This window comes from Pelobates fuscus, chromosome 9 (genome assembly GCF_036172605.1).
Source record: "Pelobates fuscus isolate aPelFus1 chromosome 9, aPelFus1.pri, whole genome shotgun sequence".
Lineage (NCBI taxonomy): Eukaryota > Metazoa > Chordata > Amphibia > Anura > Pelobatidae > Pelobates > Pelobates fuscus.
In genome coordinates, this window is record NC_086325.1 from 146,546,796 (window position 1) to 146,565,660 (window position 18,865).

General features: G+C 41.8%; 1 protein-coding gene across 1 annotated transcript in view; it reads left to right on the top strand.

Moving 5' to 3' along the window:
- Positions 1-11,829, top strand: part of IRAK1 (interleukin 1 receptor associated kinase 1) — an 82,258-nt gene extending 70,429 nt beyond the window's left edge. Inside the window, exons 11-13 of the mRNA XM_063432687.1 lie at positions 3,437-3,938; positions 6,538-6,663; positions 10,853-11,829. Coding sequence (XP_063288757.1) covers positions 3,437-3,938; positions 6,538-6,663; positions 10,853-10,908 — 684 coding nt within the window. The 3' untranslated portion in view covers positions 10,909-11,829. The remainder of the gene's footprint in view (positions 1-3,436; positions 3,939-6,537; positions 6,664-10,852) is intronic.
- Positions 11,830-18,865: the final 7,036 nt, after the last annotated feature.

Below are 18,865 nucleotides of genomic sequence, written 5' to 3' on the forward strand. Positions count from 1 at the left end.
TGAAATACACCGCATACGTGACTTAAGTGACGCGACGCCACTCCTGCACTCCTTAGGCCTAACTTTGGACTCCCTCACACCACTGATTCAGCAGAACCAATCCTCCCCGCAACATCGATGGGACCCAGCCAGGACTGTCCCATTTGTCCCACAAGGCCTAACCCCGGACTCTTACGCTACCATCACCACCTGAACGGAGAAGGGTGACCGCATGGACTGCCGGTCCCTACAACCAGCACGCTTATGGAGGTCGACGTCTAACGGCTCAATCCAGCACTCTCGACCACGGACTGCCATCTTCAACGCACTCACCACCCCGGAGCCTTATACGGGGCTGGCACACAAGGAACAGTGACACTTGGACTGAACAGTACTGCACCCGTGGGACGCCTCCCCGACCCTAGACCCAACTATTGTTATGTTTTTGTTCTCATCAACCCTGCCTCCGACCCCGGCTTGCAAGCACAGCACATAGAGCCGGCATCGGCTGACTGAATAGAATTACACCTAAGACATTGCTCTCACCCTGTTGACACCACGTAGTTTACATTTATGCTTAAAGTATTTATTTTAATTTTATTTATTTTTTTCTATTTTACCTATAATGCTGTTGCCTCAGACGAAACTTGCACCTAATATTTTGCAGTGCAAACAAGCATTGGTAAGGTTAAACAAGCCTGTATCTCTCACGTTATTACCAGTCCGACGGATGGACCCAGCCTGTTTACAGCGTAATTATACACTTTAAGTTGATGTTATACTGCTTTAAACGACCTTGCCTGCCTATATTACATATTATAAAATTATGCCTGTTTAACAAGAACCCCGCTCGTTGAGCGAGAGCACCTCGAGCCTGCCTATAACATTTTGTACACGGCAAACATAATACAATTTAAAAGGGCTACTTAATTAAGGGAATGCTCACAATAATTCCTAGCGTGAAGCCACTTTGTCCTTACAACCTGTCGTCACTGCTAGTACTCAGGGTTCTATCTTAACTCTTTAATCTAAGCAAGTTCCTTATATTGATAAATGTGCATTTGTTCTCTAGGCAATGACATCGGAAAACTGTGTTAAACTATCGGCTGGTGACCGCTGTTGTGGCGACACAGACCCTGTTTGCATGCTTAATAATCGTACTGTACTACTACTTGCACTGCCACCATGTCACCCCTTGCAGAGCTATTACAGTTGTCCATATGGGTCTCCTTAAACCGTATTGACTACCCCAGTTAGCAATGTATATATATATCGCATGTAAAATTACAGCATAGTTCCACTAGCTGACGTATGTGACACACAACGTTAATAACCAATGTCATGATGTCCGCAAGTGTACTGTTTCCCACTGTGTGTCTTCTCTAACCTCTCCTACCTGCCGAGCTCATTTTGATTCTTCACTAAAGCAAGACTTAAATCAATTGTAATCCTGACACGTGTATGAATGTATGTACTCCGCAGGAATGTTTTGCCATATATTCCACACAAACTTCACACAAAGAAATCGTCCATATACCTGTCTAGTTAAGCATGTTTAAACCACCATACAGCTGTTTAAAAGTCAATTACTTTCTTGTTCATAAAAAATTGTGCTGTTGTACCTGCCACACTGTAAAATACTATGAAAAAGCCTGCAGTTGCTGTTGTGGCTCTGCAAGCCTGTTGTTAATGCATGCACAGCAAAAATAAAGAATTAAAAAAAAAAAAAAAAAAATTAAAAGCCCCCAGCAGCCCATTCTGTTTGTATTGCTTGAGCTAATGAGGAAACCTTATGCTGAGCAGCAATGGGTGGCTGTGATTGGCTGAGAGTGTCTATCACAGTTCCTATTGCTGGTATGATATGGTATAGCTAGAAGGAAGTGTGTAACATCTGCCTTAGCCATACCTCCAGAAGGGGCTGGACTGTGGGGGGGTCACGAACCATCATTTATTGTTTTACGTGCTTAGAAATGTTTTAACACTGAATGGAGGGGCAGTGCCAGGCACTCCATGCACTATAACCAATTCAGTGAGAGCAAATCTTCATTACTGGGGCGCCAGTCTGCACGGTGGCTCAAAACCTTTTTTTTTTTCTTGTTTGTAGGACATACACCCAGAACCTGCATTCATGATTATCTCCCTGTTATTCTGAGCCAGTTGCTGGAAATAACATTAACATTCTTTCTTGCCACAATTGGGCTGTTAGATTGGTGGAACACGTGCACCGATTGTGATGCATTCCACCACAATCATAGAGTGCTTTTCACATGCACAATGCAATTGCTGGGGTGTGCGGGGGGTTTGGCCACTAAATATTTAAATACCTCGGTGCCAGATTCAAATACTTAGATGTCTATTTCATCAGAATAAGCTCCCAGGTGCTTCCCTAACAGCTGTATGTACCTACATCCTGCGCACCATGAGGTGTTTTTAACTTAGAGAAATTCTTCCTTAACTTTTTTAAAATTCCCTATTTAGTAAGAAGGTAATTTATTTTTGTAGAACAAATTTCTCATATTTGTGAATCCCTTTAAAAGTTGAATAACCTATAAAAGATTTAGCTATAGTGTATTAATAGCTTTCCTTAATTATTTTTAGTATGCATTGCAATCAATCATTACTTGTTTTTCTTTATTCATTTTTCCTTCTATTTTGTTTCTATCTGCCCATATTCTTTCTAAAGTCGTTGCATCACCCCCTCCACCCCCCCACCCCCCACCCCCCACCCACTCAGACACACAGTAATTTGTATAACACAATATCTTCTAGTCTGTCTCTCTACACGTCACCTTCTCTGTAGGCCAATGTCCCACTCACACTTATTGTCATTCTTTGTACTGCTTTACTCTGAACCTTGACTCTTCTACCTACTCCCAACTGGCCTTGCAGTTGCTCTTAAATCTTTAATATCAGAAATCTCGTACTGATCCTCTGCAAACCCAGTTCTTCCTATTACTTTCCCTTGCTCCCTTTGGAATGTGCAGTCGGTGTTATCTAATATTCACAGCCCCTTTCTGAAGCCTAGCTCACTTTATCAGACACTGCTTTCCCTGCTGCTCTTATACAGTTCAGACAGATCACTGAACCTAGGATAAACAGGGAGCTGATATGTTATCTCACTGTATAACCCCTGTTCCCCCTCCCTCGTTTCCCTTGCAAGAAGTTTGACCTTGCTGTCTCTTCTCATTGTTCTAATACGGAGAGTTGAAAAGACTAGTAAAATATCAAACCAATGCAGTCCTTAACTGGAACACGCACAGACTGTATTTATTAAGTGTAATTCTGAATAAAACTGTCATAGCTTGTTTTGTGTCTCCATACATAACTACAATTTTAAAAATAAAGGTGATTAAATTAGGTGGAAGGCCTGATGCATGTGTGTGTTAGAATTTAGTGGAACAAGAAAATGCAACTTGCATTGTTTATCTGTTTATTTGTTATGTCTTCTATTTTCCAGGTTTTCGACACTCTAAAGCGGTTGCACGGGCTTCTTCAGAAACTGGAACCAAGAAGAGGACATGAAGTTGCCCCCCCTCAGTCTTCTTTCGCTGCCATGCTTGATCGGATTCCACCAATTCCTGACCTTGTGTCCAGCTTTCAAGCAGTGGTAATAGGTCCTGAAGAGAACACAGCCAAAGTACCCACAGCAAAAGACAGTGTCCGGCCTTTCAGCAGCTCTGGCTTCCAGTATGAAGCCAACCTTGACAGTTGTGTCCATATGTCTTCGTGTAAAAGCTTGAGAACTTTTCAGAGAGGTCAAAATATGCCTGTTGAAAGTGATGAAAGTTTTCCTGACTCCTTCATCTCTCACGGACACAGTCATCTGAGTGTTGCCCGAACAAGCAGAGAGCATTGTGGTAGCAGGTCACCTTCTGCAGCTTCACCGCACCGAACCTCAGCCCTCGAAGGACCGAGCCACTTACCACCCCTAAGTAACCTGGCTGGGCAGGAGTCACAAGGTAGGTTCTGGACATAGGTTATGAAAAAGTGAATGAAAGTGAAATGTGCAGGACTAATATAAATTGCTCTTCCCAAAAATTGTGATGACTGCCAATCAAAATACAGCCAAAATTATATAGTTCACAAACAAATAAACAAAATGAAATGCCCAGGTATGTATTGTGTTTTTTTTTTTTTTTGTGCGCTATATAATTTTGGTTGTATTGAACAGATTATGAATGGATGAGAGGTCCTCTATTTATGGTCAAACTGGGATGACTGTAGAAACGTGTCGTACTTGTGACCGTTATGAACTTGTAAAACACAGATATATATGTAGCATTTGTCTGAAATAATAGCAGAAGCACTCTTTCTTTTAACAAGGCTGTCAGGGTACCTTGTGTGTTGGCAGGGGATTGGGGACATTCCCAGTAGCTCTCCTCGTTTCTAGCGGTTCTCTCGCCGGCCTCCATACCCCACCCCTTTTTGCGACGCACGCGCGCCAAAGTCAGACGTTCATGATGTCACGGCCCGCCAAAGTGGTCGAATCCGATTTTTTGTTTTGGGGGCGTGGTTACATATCAAGGAACACCGTACCTAAGGGGAGCTCTGGGGAAGCCTTATTGCCCTGTTGAGGTTCTGCATAATCCCAATAGCGCATTTTGTTCATATTGTTCTCTTGGATTTTGACTTCTGGCATATATTGACTATTCTGCCTTCTGTATTCCTTTGACCTTGGCTCTTGTATTCTCGTTGTTCCTGATTTCTGGCATCCCTGACCACGACTCGTTTATTATTACTCTCTGTCCTTGTGACGTTAGTCCGGCCCTTCTAAGATCCGGTATACGTTACTATTCCTTTACACTCTGCGTGTAGGATCCCCTAATATTCCTGACAAAGGCACTACAAGCACCATAGTCTGCTTACAAACCTTGCTTAGGTTATTTTGCAGAAATCATTGTAGCTTTAGGTTCATCTCCTCACTCATGTGTCATGGAGGACATTTGTCTTTCCCCTGGTCGTACAAGTACTTGTATGGAGAGTGATAACTGGGCAGCAAGTCTCAACCTACTTGGTAGAAGGTCATCCATCGTATTCTATGAAGGTGCTGGTTCATGCATGCTTGTGTCTATAGCTTAATTTGAAAAAGACGTGGATGGAACCATAGGTTTACACAGAGCTTATGTGAAGGAAGCTAAAGGTGGGACTGCAGCCATACGTTATTAATGACGAATATAAATCGCTGAAACTATAGTCTGGGGGTGCTGTGTCATATGCAGTGGAAACCTTCTGGCATGTTTGTTCGGGATTTTTCATATGGGTCGGACTAATCTGATATCCTAAAAGTAAAGGTAAAGCTGTCTGTTCTTATTATGCATAGTCTTACATTCTGTTTTTAATTTATTTGACAAAACTCAAGTTCTAAAACTCATGGTTAGTTGGGTACAACACGAACCTGTGGATTTTTCTCTTTAAAAAAAACAAAAAAAGAAAGCAAACAAATCCTACGATTGAGTTTCACAAATTTGCATGGCTTGGGTCCCAGCACCATAACACCTTTACCAGAGTAACGCTGCCTGCCTTTCCAGCATACCTTGGAATTACAATAGTTAGTAAAAAGAAAAAACATAAGCTAGGCAAAGCCATGGCTGCACATGCGAATGGCCCACAGCTCTATCTCTGCATACCGTCCTGTTTACTAAACAAAACTGTAAACAGAGTTGGGTATAAGCGGATATCAACTACAGTATGACTTCGGTCTATAATTAGCATTGCCAGTGAGGAGAAGGATCTTCTAGTGGCAGCACTAGAGGAGTGAGGACAACAGTCTAGGTACCATAATCACTACGTAGTATTGTTAAAACCATTAGGCCATATGGCCGCAACTGATTTTACTAATGAAAAAGTAAAACGTCCATGTAACCAATAGCTGAGCTGATGGAGTCTTTGAGGTCCTCGATTCTGGCCAAACATCTCTAACATGTTAACCAAGAACTGGGGGACTGTTCCCATATCATAATGCCATCATAACCACTATGTTGGCTTGTAGTGATTATGGTGCCTAAACTGATTCTTTAATTGTGGGCAGTGGTCCATTTAAATATATGTGCACACAGTTACTGTGAAGCAGAAGCACAGCTTCTTATTTTGTCAATATTTAAATACATCTCCGTCCACTGACCATGTTTATCGATGTGTGTAACCATATTTACGGTTATTCTGCTGATCTGTGATATCTGCCCAAGTTTTGTGCCCTGGGTTTTAAATGTAAATAGAGGAAAACTATGTTATGGCTGCAGTGTTGTAGTTCACTTTCCCAGTGAATTAGGGTAGCACATCTAAGCTCTATATTTTAAATGTAAGAAATCAAGTACATTGTCCATCAGTTTTTTGTTTTATTTGGCACTAAACACAAAGCCAGAATAAGATATGGCTATATATCCTGGCATGGGAGTTAAGTCTTTTTTTTTTTTTTTTTTTTTAGATAAATGTAAAATATAAATAATAATTTAAATACAGTATATACGTATGTGTGTGTGTTTGTATATATAAAAAATATTATTACCCTGTGCCCGTTTATAGTTTGTAATGTGTTGCTGGCTTTTCCCTCCCCTCTAGCTATTTCCATGCCACATCACCAGATCATCATGAATCCGGCCAAGCAAAGGATTGTGGAACAGCTGGCACTGTACGATCAGGGGAAAATAAACAGCCTGGAGCTTCTCTCATCTGGAATCAGTCCAGGTAACCAGCTTCAGAGTTGCGTCCTAGCCCTCATTTCCTTCCAGGGGCTGCTTAATGCTAGAAAATGCTCATATGCCCCATTTATAGCCCGTGCGCTCTCTAGAAATCATCCAAATTATTTTGAGTAAACACTGTCCAAATTCTGTTCCATTTAAAGTTTTACATCACACGTTTATAACACACAGAAATCACTGCTGTGCAGTTGCAATTTAGGAAGTTTGTGGTTGAATAAATCAGTGGTTCTTAAAGGAATACTATACTGTTAGAAATGCAAACAAATGTATTCCTAATACTATAGTGTTGGACTACATGTTTAGACCCCCAGCCCCCCTCAGAATGGAGTATAAAGGTAGCTTTGCTTACCTTTTTCTCCATTGCGACCCATCCATTGCTGGGATCATCAATTTTGACAGTCTTAGCCAATCAAATGCTTTGCAATGACAAAATGCCACGCTGCAGCAATCAGCATCTCCTCCTAGAGATACAATGAATCAATGCATCTCTATTGGGATAATTCATTGTCTCCATGCAGAGGGTGGAAATGCTGAGCACAGCACTGAAATAGGAAGCATGTCTAGTGGCCTGCATTGTATAGATCACGCCCCTGAAGTCTCATTACTCAATTATCTGCCATTTAGGAGTTAGATCACTTTTGTTTCTGGTTATGCATTCCATGCCACACCTCCCCCAGCTATGACGGACACAGCCTGCATGAAAAAAATGGTTTAGTTTTCAATCCGATGTTAACATGCTTTAGAAGTTTTAGCTCCTGCCTTGTTAATTGAACTTTAATCACTCACAAGAGGCTCCTGCAAGGTCTAGAAGGCTATTAACAGAGCAGGAGATAAGAAATTCTCCTGCAACAAATGAGGTTTAAACATTACATCTCTCTTTACAGGAAGTGTTTAAGAAAGCTGTGTAAGTCACATGCAGGGAGGTGTGACTAGGGCTCTATAAACAAAGTGATTTAACTTTGAAATGGCTTGTGAGCAGTGAGACTGCAGGGGCAAGATCTATACACCAAAACTGCTTCATTAAGCTAAAGTTGTTTTGGTGCCTGTAATGTCCCTTTTATGATTTTATTAAGCATTCATCAGCAGAGTGGTTGGACAGTTTTCTATTCCCATCATGCATTTTTCTGTAATGCAAAATAACTCTGGGTTGCAATTAGGGGTGCACCGAAATTCCGGCAGCCGAAAGTATCGGCCGAAAATGGACCTAATCCATTTCGGCCGATATTGGCAAATATCGGCAGAAAATAGGGCAGTCAGGCTGGCGGGCGCGCGAGGGAGCACTCTCCCCTGAGTGCTTCCTCTTCAGCTCCCTCGCGCGCCGCAATGATACCGGAGCCGGAAGATGACGTCATCTTCCGGCGCTGGTATCAGTACGCGGCGCGCGAGGGAGCTGAAGAGGAAGCACTCAGGGGAGAGTGCTCCCTCGCGCGCCCGCTAGCCTGACCGCCCACCGGGTGACCGGCCCCCCAGGAGCCCAGCAGCACCACTGGACCCCAGGGAATCCCCTCAGCACTCCAAAAGGTAAGGAGGCTGGGGGGATTAAATAAAAATTTTTTTTTAAAAAAAGTGTTAGTGTGTGTTAGTGTTACAGTGTGTGTGTGTGTTAGTGTTACTGTGTGTGTGTGTTAGTGTTACTGTGTGTGTGTGTTAGTGTTACTGTGTGTGTGTGTTAGTGTTACTGTGAGTGTGTGTTAGTGTTACTGTGTGTGTTACTGTGTGTGTTAGTGTTACTGTGAGTGTTAGTGTGAGTGTGTTACAATGTGTGTCTGTTACTGAGTGTGTTTGTGTTAGTGAGTCTGTTTGATGTCTGTTAGTGAGTGTGTGTTTGTCAGTGAGAGTGTATGTTTTGTAAGAGTGTGTATGTATGTCTGTCGCTGAGTGTTTCTCTGTCAGTGTGTGTGTCTGTTAGCTAGTGTGTATGCATCTGTTTGTGAGAGTGTGTGTGTGTGTGTGTGTGTCTTCAGCACTTACCTTTCTCCAGCGCCGGACTCCCTTGGCGCTGGGGATCCCTCCGCCGCTTAGCTCCGAATGCGCATGCATGGCAAGAGCCGTGCGCGCATTCAAACCGCCCATAGGAAAGCATTACTCAATGCTTTCCTATGGACGTTCAGACGTTCAGTTCGCGGAAGCTCCTCTAGCGGCTGTCAGTGAGACAGCCACTAGAGGCTGGATTAACCCTCAGTGAAACATAGCAGTTTCTCTGAAACTGCTATGCTTTCAGCTGCAGGGTTACAACTAGAGGGACCTGACACCCAGACCACTTCATTGAGCTGATGTGATCTGGGTGTTTGTAGTGGTCCTTTGTGTGTGCATCTGCATGCACTGGTGTACATACCGCGGTCGCAGCCCTGCGACCAGGTGCCCGCCGCCATGTTTTGCGGCCCCTTTGGTCATGTGTACGCCACTGCTCACCATCCACACTGGTACCGCTGTGAGAAGACCGCACACTGCCGCCGCGCAACCTTCTAACCGGAAGTGCCAGACGTGCCTTGAGAGCAGTGGGGCAACCTGCTGTAAAACTACCCACATCGTGTATACCCACAAGTGTATAAAGAAATACACTTTAAGAAAACCTATCCTACTGCAAACATAGCCACATTCATTTATTAATTATATTCTGCACGTGCCAATCTGCCCAAAGTGCTTTCTTCAAGTCCCTAGTCCACATTTCTAAATCTTTATTATTAATAAATATTATTGGTATGGTATTCAATTAAATATATACCGTATTTATCGGCGTATAACACGCACAGGCGTATAACACGCACCTCATTTTTAGAAAGAAATTCCAGGAAATTTCCCCCCTCATCCCATAGTATTCCCCCCCCTCATCCCATAGTATTCCCCCCTCATCCCATAGTGTCCCCCCTTTCCATAGTATTCTCCCCCCTTTCCATAGTATTCTCCCCCCTTTCCATAGTATTCTCCCCCCTCCCATAGTATTCCCCCCTCCTCCCATAGTATTCCCCCCCTCCTCCCATAGTATTCTCCCCCCTCCCCTCCCATAGTATTCTCCCCCCCTCCCCTCCCATAGTATATAGTATTCTCCCCCCTCCCCTCCCCTCGTATTCTCCCCCCCTCCCCTCCCATAGTATTCTCCCCCCCTCCCCTCCCATAGTATTCTCCCCCCCTCCCCTCCCATAGTATTCTCCCCTCTCCCCTCCCATAGTATTCTCCCCTCTCCCCTCCCATAGTATTCTCCCCTCTCCCCTCCCATAGTATTCTCCCCTCTCCCCTCCCATAGTATTCTCCCCCCTCCCCTCCCATAGTGTACTTTCCTCCCCCTCCCCTCCCATAGTGTACTTTCCTCCTCCTCCCCTCCCATAGTGTACTTCCCCTCCTCCCCTCCCATAGTGTACTTTCCTCCCCCTCCCCTCCCATAGTGTACTTTCCTCCCCCTCCCCTCCCCTCCCATAGTGTACTTTCCTCCCCCTCCCCTCCCCTCCCATAGTGTACTTTCCTCCCCTCCCATAATTACTTACCTGTCCTGAAGCGTGGGCCGGCTTCACACCGTGCACCGCGGAACAGGAACTTTAATTTAAGGTTCCGGTTTCCGGCGGGACTGAAAGGAAGTGTGCACACTATTGTGCACACTTCCTTTCAGTCCCGCCGGAAACCGGAACCTTAAATTAAAGTTCCTGTACCGCGGTGCGCGCTGTGAAGCCGGCCCACGCTTCAGGACAGGTAAGTAATTATGGGATATCGGCGTATAACACGCACCCACGATTTTTCCCCTATTTTCAGGGGGAAAAAGTGCGTGTTATACGCCGATAAATACGGTATATATATTATTCAGTCATATATAGCAAACAGGGTTAACAGATTTTTATTTATATTGTTTTTTTTAAAGCTATTCTGTCCAATTTTGGTGTGTTGCTCTCAATAAGTGTGGTTATTTATTTTATTGGCGTGTAGTTTTTCATATTTGATTTATAAATCCATGTAAAAGAATTATATTAATAAAATCAAAGAAAAAAAAAAGTATTTTAAAAATATTTGGGCAAAAAAGCAGTTTCGGTTTTCGGTCAAGGGCATCCTGAATTTTCGGTTTCGGTTTCGGCCCTGAATTTTCATTTCGGTGCACCCCTAGTTGCAATCATAAAAACCAACTGCTCAAAAGGTCTTTAAAAATTATTTAAATGTATTATTTATTTTTAAATGATTTTGTCCTGTAGGATCACTGTCAGACACACGTGGCTACCCAGAAGAGAGCGATGACTTTCCAAGTTAGCAGCAAAGCTTTAAACATCTACTTTGGCACAAAGTTCTCATTAATGCAGGAGCTGTAACAAAAGACATTACCATTTGCTTGGATCGCGGAAGGAATCACCTGGAGACGCAAAGCAGATGACGTCGGCACCACGGAGCTGTTCGGTTTTTGCATCTTGAATAAATTTGTGTGATTTGAACAGTATTTCTGGGTCTCACAAAACACAACAGTATTCCCGTCTTTTATACTGTGTGCACCCACACACTATATTTCTTCCTTATAGCTTAACTGCCACTGTACTGGCTTGTTTTATAGTTTTTGTTACTAGAAGGCAGCTTGCTGCATTATAATATCAGACTAATGGGAGAATTGTTATTTATTTGACTGTCCTAATACCAGCATCACTAACAAAATTCCCTTTTTTCAGCACATTGTGTTATGCTGGAGCTTGCTGTAAATTAGTGGTACCCAACATATGGCTCTTGTTGTAACGGTTGGCAAGTAAAATTCCCATGATCCTCCGAAACATAATGGCTAGCAGTTGTATCACAAAGGATTGTGGGAATCATATTTCAGTGGCTTCTTCTACCGCAAGGTAGATCAGATTAATCCTTACAGTATAAACCAATCCTAGTAATATTGCTTTTTCATATTTATTCCAGTTTAACTTCTACTGTTAGTTTTGATGTTTAAAATACATCACGAGTTACACAAGGGGTTCACAAATGTTTGTAAAATGTATGTATCCGAATGTAAGATCTATTTATTATTTTATTTTGTATGAGCTATGGTAGAGGCACAGCCGTATTGAGCACTAAAAAAACAAACCTAAAACAACTAAAGTACCAGATGTCTTGTAACCGGCCCCCCGTGAATATATCAAATTTTACGTTACGTTGTACATCACGGGAATAGAATAAATTGGACCTACTTTACCTTTCAGCATCTCTGACAATTATATTTTCAGTTGGAATCCCTAAGTTTCCTATTCATTATATGGGTAAAATAATTGTAAAATTGATGTGCTTCACCTATACCAGAATCGAACAAAGTTAGTATTGTGAAAATTGCTTTAGAAACGCACAGGCTGGGTCATTCACTAAGGTGAGCGTTGTGAGGAATTCAAAGTGAAATTCATATTTAAGGGCAAAGTAGCCAAACTGGAAGCATAGCCGAGTTCAGCTATTTTACCCGTAAAGGTTATATTCACTTTGGATTTCAAACAGGCTTATTCACACATGTGGGAATTGTTGGGAATTCAAAGTGAACTTCACGTTTTAGAGCAAAATATTCAAATTGGGGGGAAAAAAAAAAACGTTTCACTAATAGTGCCTATATATGAATCTTTTGATAGTCCTTTTGGTCAGCCTGACAAAGCATCATGGGTGTTGTATTCCTGCTATAGCTGCTGATCCATATTTTGACTAACTCTGTGTTAGGAGAGAAACATCATTCACCCTTAGCCAGGCCTGTTTTGCACAGTTTAAATTTATTGTAAAGCCAAGGATTTCATAATAATGTGCATTGACAGTCTCCGGATAAATATTAACGGAGTTTTCCAAGTAGGAGAGAAATTAATTGAAGTTGGACCGTTACAGCCAGACCATTCTTTTATGTACTGGATATGGAAAAGCAGATTTTCATTAGTGTGAGTGCATCGCGAGTTACAGGCAAAAAGGACATATTACATGTAGTACATATTTAGAATTTATACATTAATCTAATAGCATAGTTTTTTGGTTAGGTTTTTTTTTTAGGGGCTGATGCTGGTTTAATTTCACATTTGTCATTTTGTAGGAAGTTACTTTTCAGTGTATTTTGTAAAAAAAAAGTTAAATATTGAATTAGAAATTTGGAAAATAGTGCTCTTTAACTGGAAACCAGTTAATTAAATGAACACTGTAGTCACCAAAACAACTTTTGCTTAATGCAGCTGTTTGTGTGTATAGATCATAATTTGCAATACATGAAGTGTAAATAGTAGATGACTTGTTATAGGAAGTGTTTAGGAAGGATGTGCAAGTCACATGCAGGGAGGTATGACCAGAGCTGCATAAACAAAGTGACTTCACTCCTAAATGGCAGAGCATTGAGCGGTGAGACTGCAGGTGCATGATCTATACACCAAAACTGATTCATTAAGCTAAAGTTGTTTCGGTGACTGCAGTGTCCCTTTAAATGTAGTATGACTTTTGTTTTTAACAGTATTCACTTTAAATCTGATCCAAATGTCAAGCATCATTTTAGATGTATTTGTGTCGGCACCTATAAGGGCACAACGCCAACTGAGCACGATTATGGTAGTGCACAAAAACTCTTGTCCTTAAAATGCAAAGTTATAGCCATGTCTCACTAAAACCTTGTGATCACTAAGGTGGCAGTTAACTGTAACTCCCATTACTGTTACCTAAACTTTGAGACTGAGGAGAGTTAAAGTCCACATTATCTAGACGGCATGTTTTCCTTAAAACTCACTGTAGCAGAGTTGGAAAATGTTTCCATATCTTCACGATCGCCTAAATTCAGTATTTTGTAAATAAACCATAGTGTAGGTATATTTTGAATTCTACGTAGAAATGTTACATAAACTAGTTTTGGTTGCAGACCCGGGGTCGGATACTCTGCATTTGGACATAAACACAGAATTGTTTAAATTGTATCCGGAGTATAAATTATATATAGTATACAGAACAGTACACTACGAAGTTTGTAAAGAGTGCTACTGTATGTAGGTCGGTATTATTATAACAGTAAATTTTGGCTTTGTTTAGATCATGTTTTTATAAACTTCTTTCAGCGAGGAGGGCTAGTATATCTGAAAAAAGAAATATCGCTGATTACCCACAGTTTCTGTTTCATGCTTTACAGCAATACTGTTAGACAAGGTTGGATTGATTTATTTTATTTTATATATTTTTTTTAATACATTTTTCAATAAGACATTCGTAGGTTCCAAAATCAGTAATACCACAAATGGACACGCAGGTCCTCTGTATTGCAAACTTAGAAACAGTGGGACTTGTTAGAACAAGACACACAACATCCCATAATCCTCACACAGTCGCATATCTGTGTTAGATGAAAAAATATGAAAAATAAAAAAGTAACAAATTAAGAACCAAGAATCTCTGGATCCCCAAACCTCATTGAGCACGTGCTTAGAGCCATAACATCTGTCCATTAGAGGGCAGCCACATGGTCCATTCGCATCACAGTAGGCCAGACACCGAATTCGGGAATGAGTAAAGGTATTACAGATTCCACAAAGTAAAAGGATTAGAAGAATGAAGAGAGGGAACAGGTAGAAAATGACAGGAGAGGAGAGTAGGTTCCACGCTTTAGCTCCCTGTCCTCTAAGAAGTCTATGGGAGACACACTCCCATGCCCAGCCGCAGCAAACCGGATCCCCACCCTGTGTCTCTCCTGTCTCTTATGCACCATTTACGGAAGTCATCTGAGAAATGTATTTACTTTTTTTTTTTTGGTAGCTCAGAGAAAGTGGGGGGGCAAAACTTTTTTTAAAATATAACATTGAAGAATCAACGCTTTCATGAAATATGGCATATATACACACACAATATATTTTGCTACAATTTAGGCTGTGATTTTAGATGAAAGGAATATTTAAGTGTACCTTTGTACACCCAACCTCAGTTTAATGAAAGTCAATAATAGTTCAGCCAAACATTGTGCTCTAGTATAGCTAGCAGTTTGTAATGAACTGCAATAATTACCTTGCAGGGTTAACTCCACCTCTAGTGACTGTCTACCAGACAGCCACTAGAGGGACTTCCGGGTCATTAGCCAATTTTTGGTCATCTGACACTGGATGTCCTCCTGCTATGCATGAGGACATCCAGCGTCACCCAAAACCCCATAGGAAAGCACATTAGACGCAGGTGTGCTGGCAATGAAGCACATGTTATGGGAGAGGATCATTCTGCTTGTTTTTTGTAGCAGGACCAATAGTGTAGTGAAGGAGTGCAAGTTAGAAAGAACTGAGAGCACTCTCTTACAGCAGTAGCAGCTCCTATCAGAATTACACATATAATTTATATCGATGAGAAGGATATATTTATAACTTTAGGATTTATTTGTCAAGACCTATTCACTTGACACAGTCACTCGGGCTTCAGACGAACATAGATTCAGTTATTGAATCATATGTGGCAGATTGTTGCAATTGCAACGCATCTGCTGTTTTCTCCGTGCTTATTTATGAGACGCATCAGACTGGACAAATGCCACCAGGACTGAATACTTCATTGAGGGAGGATTCGACTGTAATGACGAGTCTGTCCTGGTGATACATTAAAGGTACATTTTTCTAACTTTTTCTTTTAGGGGGCTCGATATTCTAAATATAATTCTAAAAATAATATATATATATATATATATATATATATATATATATATATATATATATATATATATATATATATACACACACACACACAATTATTTTTTTCCTATTTTGTTTTTTTAAAACAACATCCAAGGGAAATGTGACACAATGTCAGATAAAAGTGTACGTTATGATGGAGCATCTCCGCATTCTGACTTTGTTTTATAAACCTCTTTGCATTATTTTTGTGTCTTATTATTTCTTTCTCTTTATCACTTGCGTTCATTAGTGTGCATTAAATGTCTACCCCTTGTTATGAGCAAGTCTGTTTTCTAGAGGAAGTGAAACTGAATTGTGAAAATATATTTAATTTGTAAGTGATATATATCTTTTGTAATATTTGATTATATTGACCCAACTGGAGAATGTAAGATTATTTCCTGCTCAGTGTGGGGAGAGGATCATGGTGTCCTATGTCCGTGACGGACAACAGTTTAGCTTTAATATTCTTCCTTTGTCTTTTCTGGATTCTTTTTCCATAGTTGTACTTATTAAAGGACTTTAGCACGGTCACTAATTGGTATAACGAAGCTTAAAAGAGTGATTTAAAAAAAAAAAAAAAAAGTATAATTACCATGTAATTATTTTAAAATATGCAGATCGCCTGTATTATTATTGTAACCATATTTGTAATTCTTTCTGTATCTTTTAAATAAACAGTAAATGTTGTCCAGTCTGCTTCAAAAAGGGACAATCATAAGACATGGACTTACTGTACAGTTTAAGAGACAAAGGCTGATAGAGCATTATTGCATGAACAAGGTGTCAAGTTTAGACATGAATAGTGCTGGCCATTTTCTACAGGGGCACCATGAATTGTTTAGAATCAGTGGTGTTGCTGAGGAGGGGCTGAAGTTCAGGCTCTGAGACTCCCCAAGTGTTTGGGAGGGCAGGAGGTTGTTTTTTTATTTCATGTTTACCCAAAGTAGCTGTCTGATATAAAAAGATAGTTCACAAGTATAGTGCTCCTAAAGGCTTATAAGTAAGAGGGGTTCTTCCCCCACCCCTAAGAGCATCCAATAAGCATGGTCCTGGACCAGCAATGCTTGCATAATCGTGACAAGATGTCTCTATATACCCAGTGACCCAACACGCAGAGTGTAAATGATAATAGATTAGAACGTATACCGGTCCTTAGAGTGGCCGGGCTATACGTACAGATAGACTGAGAATAGCCAGGGACAAGCTGCATCAAAGAAATCAGAGAAGCAAGGTACAAAAGCTGAGTCACAGAATAATACACTGAACATAATTATAAATGCAACACTTTTAATTTTGCCTCTATTTATCATGAGCTGAACTCAAAGATCTTAGACTTTTTCTATGTACACAAAAGGCCTATTTCTTTCACATATTGTTCATAAATCTGTCTAAATCTGTGTTAGTGAGCACTTCTCCTTTGCCAAGATAATCCATCCACCTCACAGGTGAGGCATATCACAATGCTGATTAGACAGCATGATTATTGCACAGGTGTGCCTTAGGTTGGCCACAATAAAAGGTCACTCTAAAGTGTGCAGTTTTACTGTATTGGGGGGGGGTCCGAAAACCAGTCAGTATCTGGTCTGACCACCATTTGCCTCACGCAGTGCAACACATCTCCTTCGCATAGAGTTAATCAGGTTGTTGATTGTGGCCTGTGGAATGTTGGTCCACTCCTCTTCAATGGCTGTGCGAAGTTGCTGGATATTGGCAGGATCTGGAACACACTGTAATATACGCCGATCCAGCGCATCGCTAACATGCTCAATGGGTGACATGTCCGGTGAGTAGGCTGGCCATGCAAGAACTGGGATGTTTTCAGCTTCCAGGAATTGTGTACAGATCCTTGTAACATACGGCCGTGCATTATCATGCTGCCACATGAGGTGATAGTCGTGGAAGAATGGCACAACAATGGGCCTCAGGATCTCATCACAGTATCTCTGTGCATTTAAAATGCCATCAATAAAATGCAAAATAGAACAAAAAAAGGTTGCGCCTAAAATATACAGTAAAACATATAAGAGTGTATATAATAAATAATATAAAATAATACAATTTAATATAGAATATTAAATGAAATATAAATGGATAATTGGCAAAAGGGGACTCCCCTTTAAGGATTGCAGCCTTACTATTATTTTCTTGTGTGGCAATCTAGCGCTGATTTTTTCTCTTTCCATTTTCATCAATAAAATGCACCTGTGTCCGTTGTCCAAAACATACGCCTGCCCATACCATAACCTCACCGCCACCGTTGGCCACGCGGTCCACAACGTTGATATTAGCAAACCGCTCACCCACACGATGCTATACACCCTGTCTGCCATCTGCACTGTACAGTGAAAACCAGGATTCATCCATGTAGAGAACACCTCTCCAAAGTGCCAGATCCCATCAAATGTGAGCATTTGCCCAATTAAGTCGGCTACGACGACGAACTGCAGTCAGGTCGAGACCCCGATGAGGACGACAAGCATGCAGATGACCTTCCCTGAGGTGGTTTCTGACAGTTTGTTCAGAAATTCTTTGGTTATGCAAATCGATTGGTGCAGCAGCTGGCTGGTGGCTGGTCCTAGACTATCTTGGAGGTGAGGATGCTGGATGTGGAGGTCCTGGGCTGGTGTGGTTACACTTGGTCTGCGGTTGTGAGGCCAGCTGGATGTACTGCCAAATTCTCTGAAACGCCTTTGGAGACTGCTTATGGTAGAGAAATGAACATTCAATTCACGGGCAACAGCTCTGGTGGACATTCCAGCAGTCAGCATGCCAATTGCATGCTTCCTCAAAACTTGCGACATCTGTGGCATTGTGCCGTTTGATAAAACTGCACATTTTAGAGTGGCCTTTTATTGTGGCCAGCCTAAGGCACACCTTTGCCATAATCATGCTGTCTAGTCAGCATCTAGATATGCCACACCTGTGAGCGGGATGGATTATCTCAGCAAAGGAGAAGTACTCACTAACAGATTTAGACAGATTTGTAAACAATATTTGAGAGAAATAGGCCTTTTGTGTACATCAAGCATGTCAAACTCACAGCCTGGCAAGCTGCGAGTACATGCCTAATTGCCTAATGTTCCAAGCAGAGTAGGCACCTGCTTTCCCCACATTGCAGGTGCCTACTCTGCTATAATTTACCCGGCCGGGGAGGAGGGGATGGTGGATGCAGCGAGGGAGCTCAGTGTTCCTGCATGCTGTCTGTAGTGATGCCGGGCGCCGGGATATGACTGCATCACTAAACTGCGCGCGAGGGAGCAGTGAGAAGCAGGAAGGAGATCTCCAGACAGAAGATCCCCACCGGACCCCAGGAATAACTACAATAATGTGAGTGTGTCAGTGTGTGTGTGTCTGTGTGTCTGTGAGTGAATGTGTGTCTGTCTGTCAGTGTGTGTGTGTGTGTGTCGGTCAGTGTTGCAATGGCTGCAGCTGGACAGTGGAGGACTTGGAGGTGCACACGTCACATTCCAACGTGACGTCGACGTGCTACACCTTCACAGGGTGTCAAGAAGTAGTGGGAGGACCTGCTTTGGCACAGGCTGTGGACGGTGCCATTTGGGATATACCAGAGGCTGGGCTCTTGAGTCACAT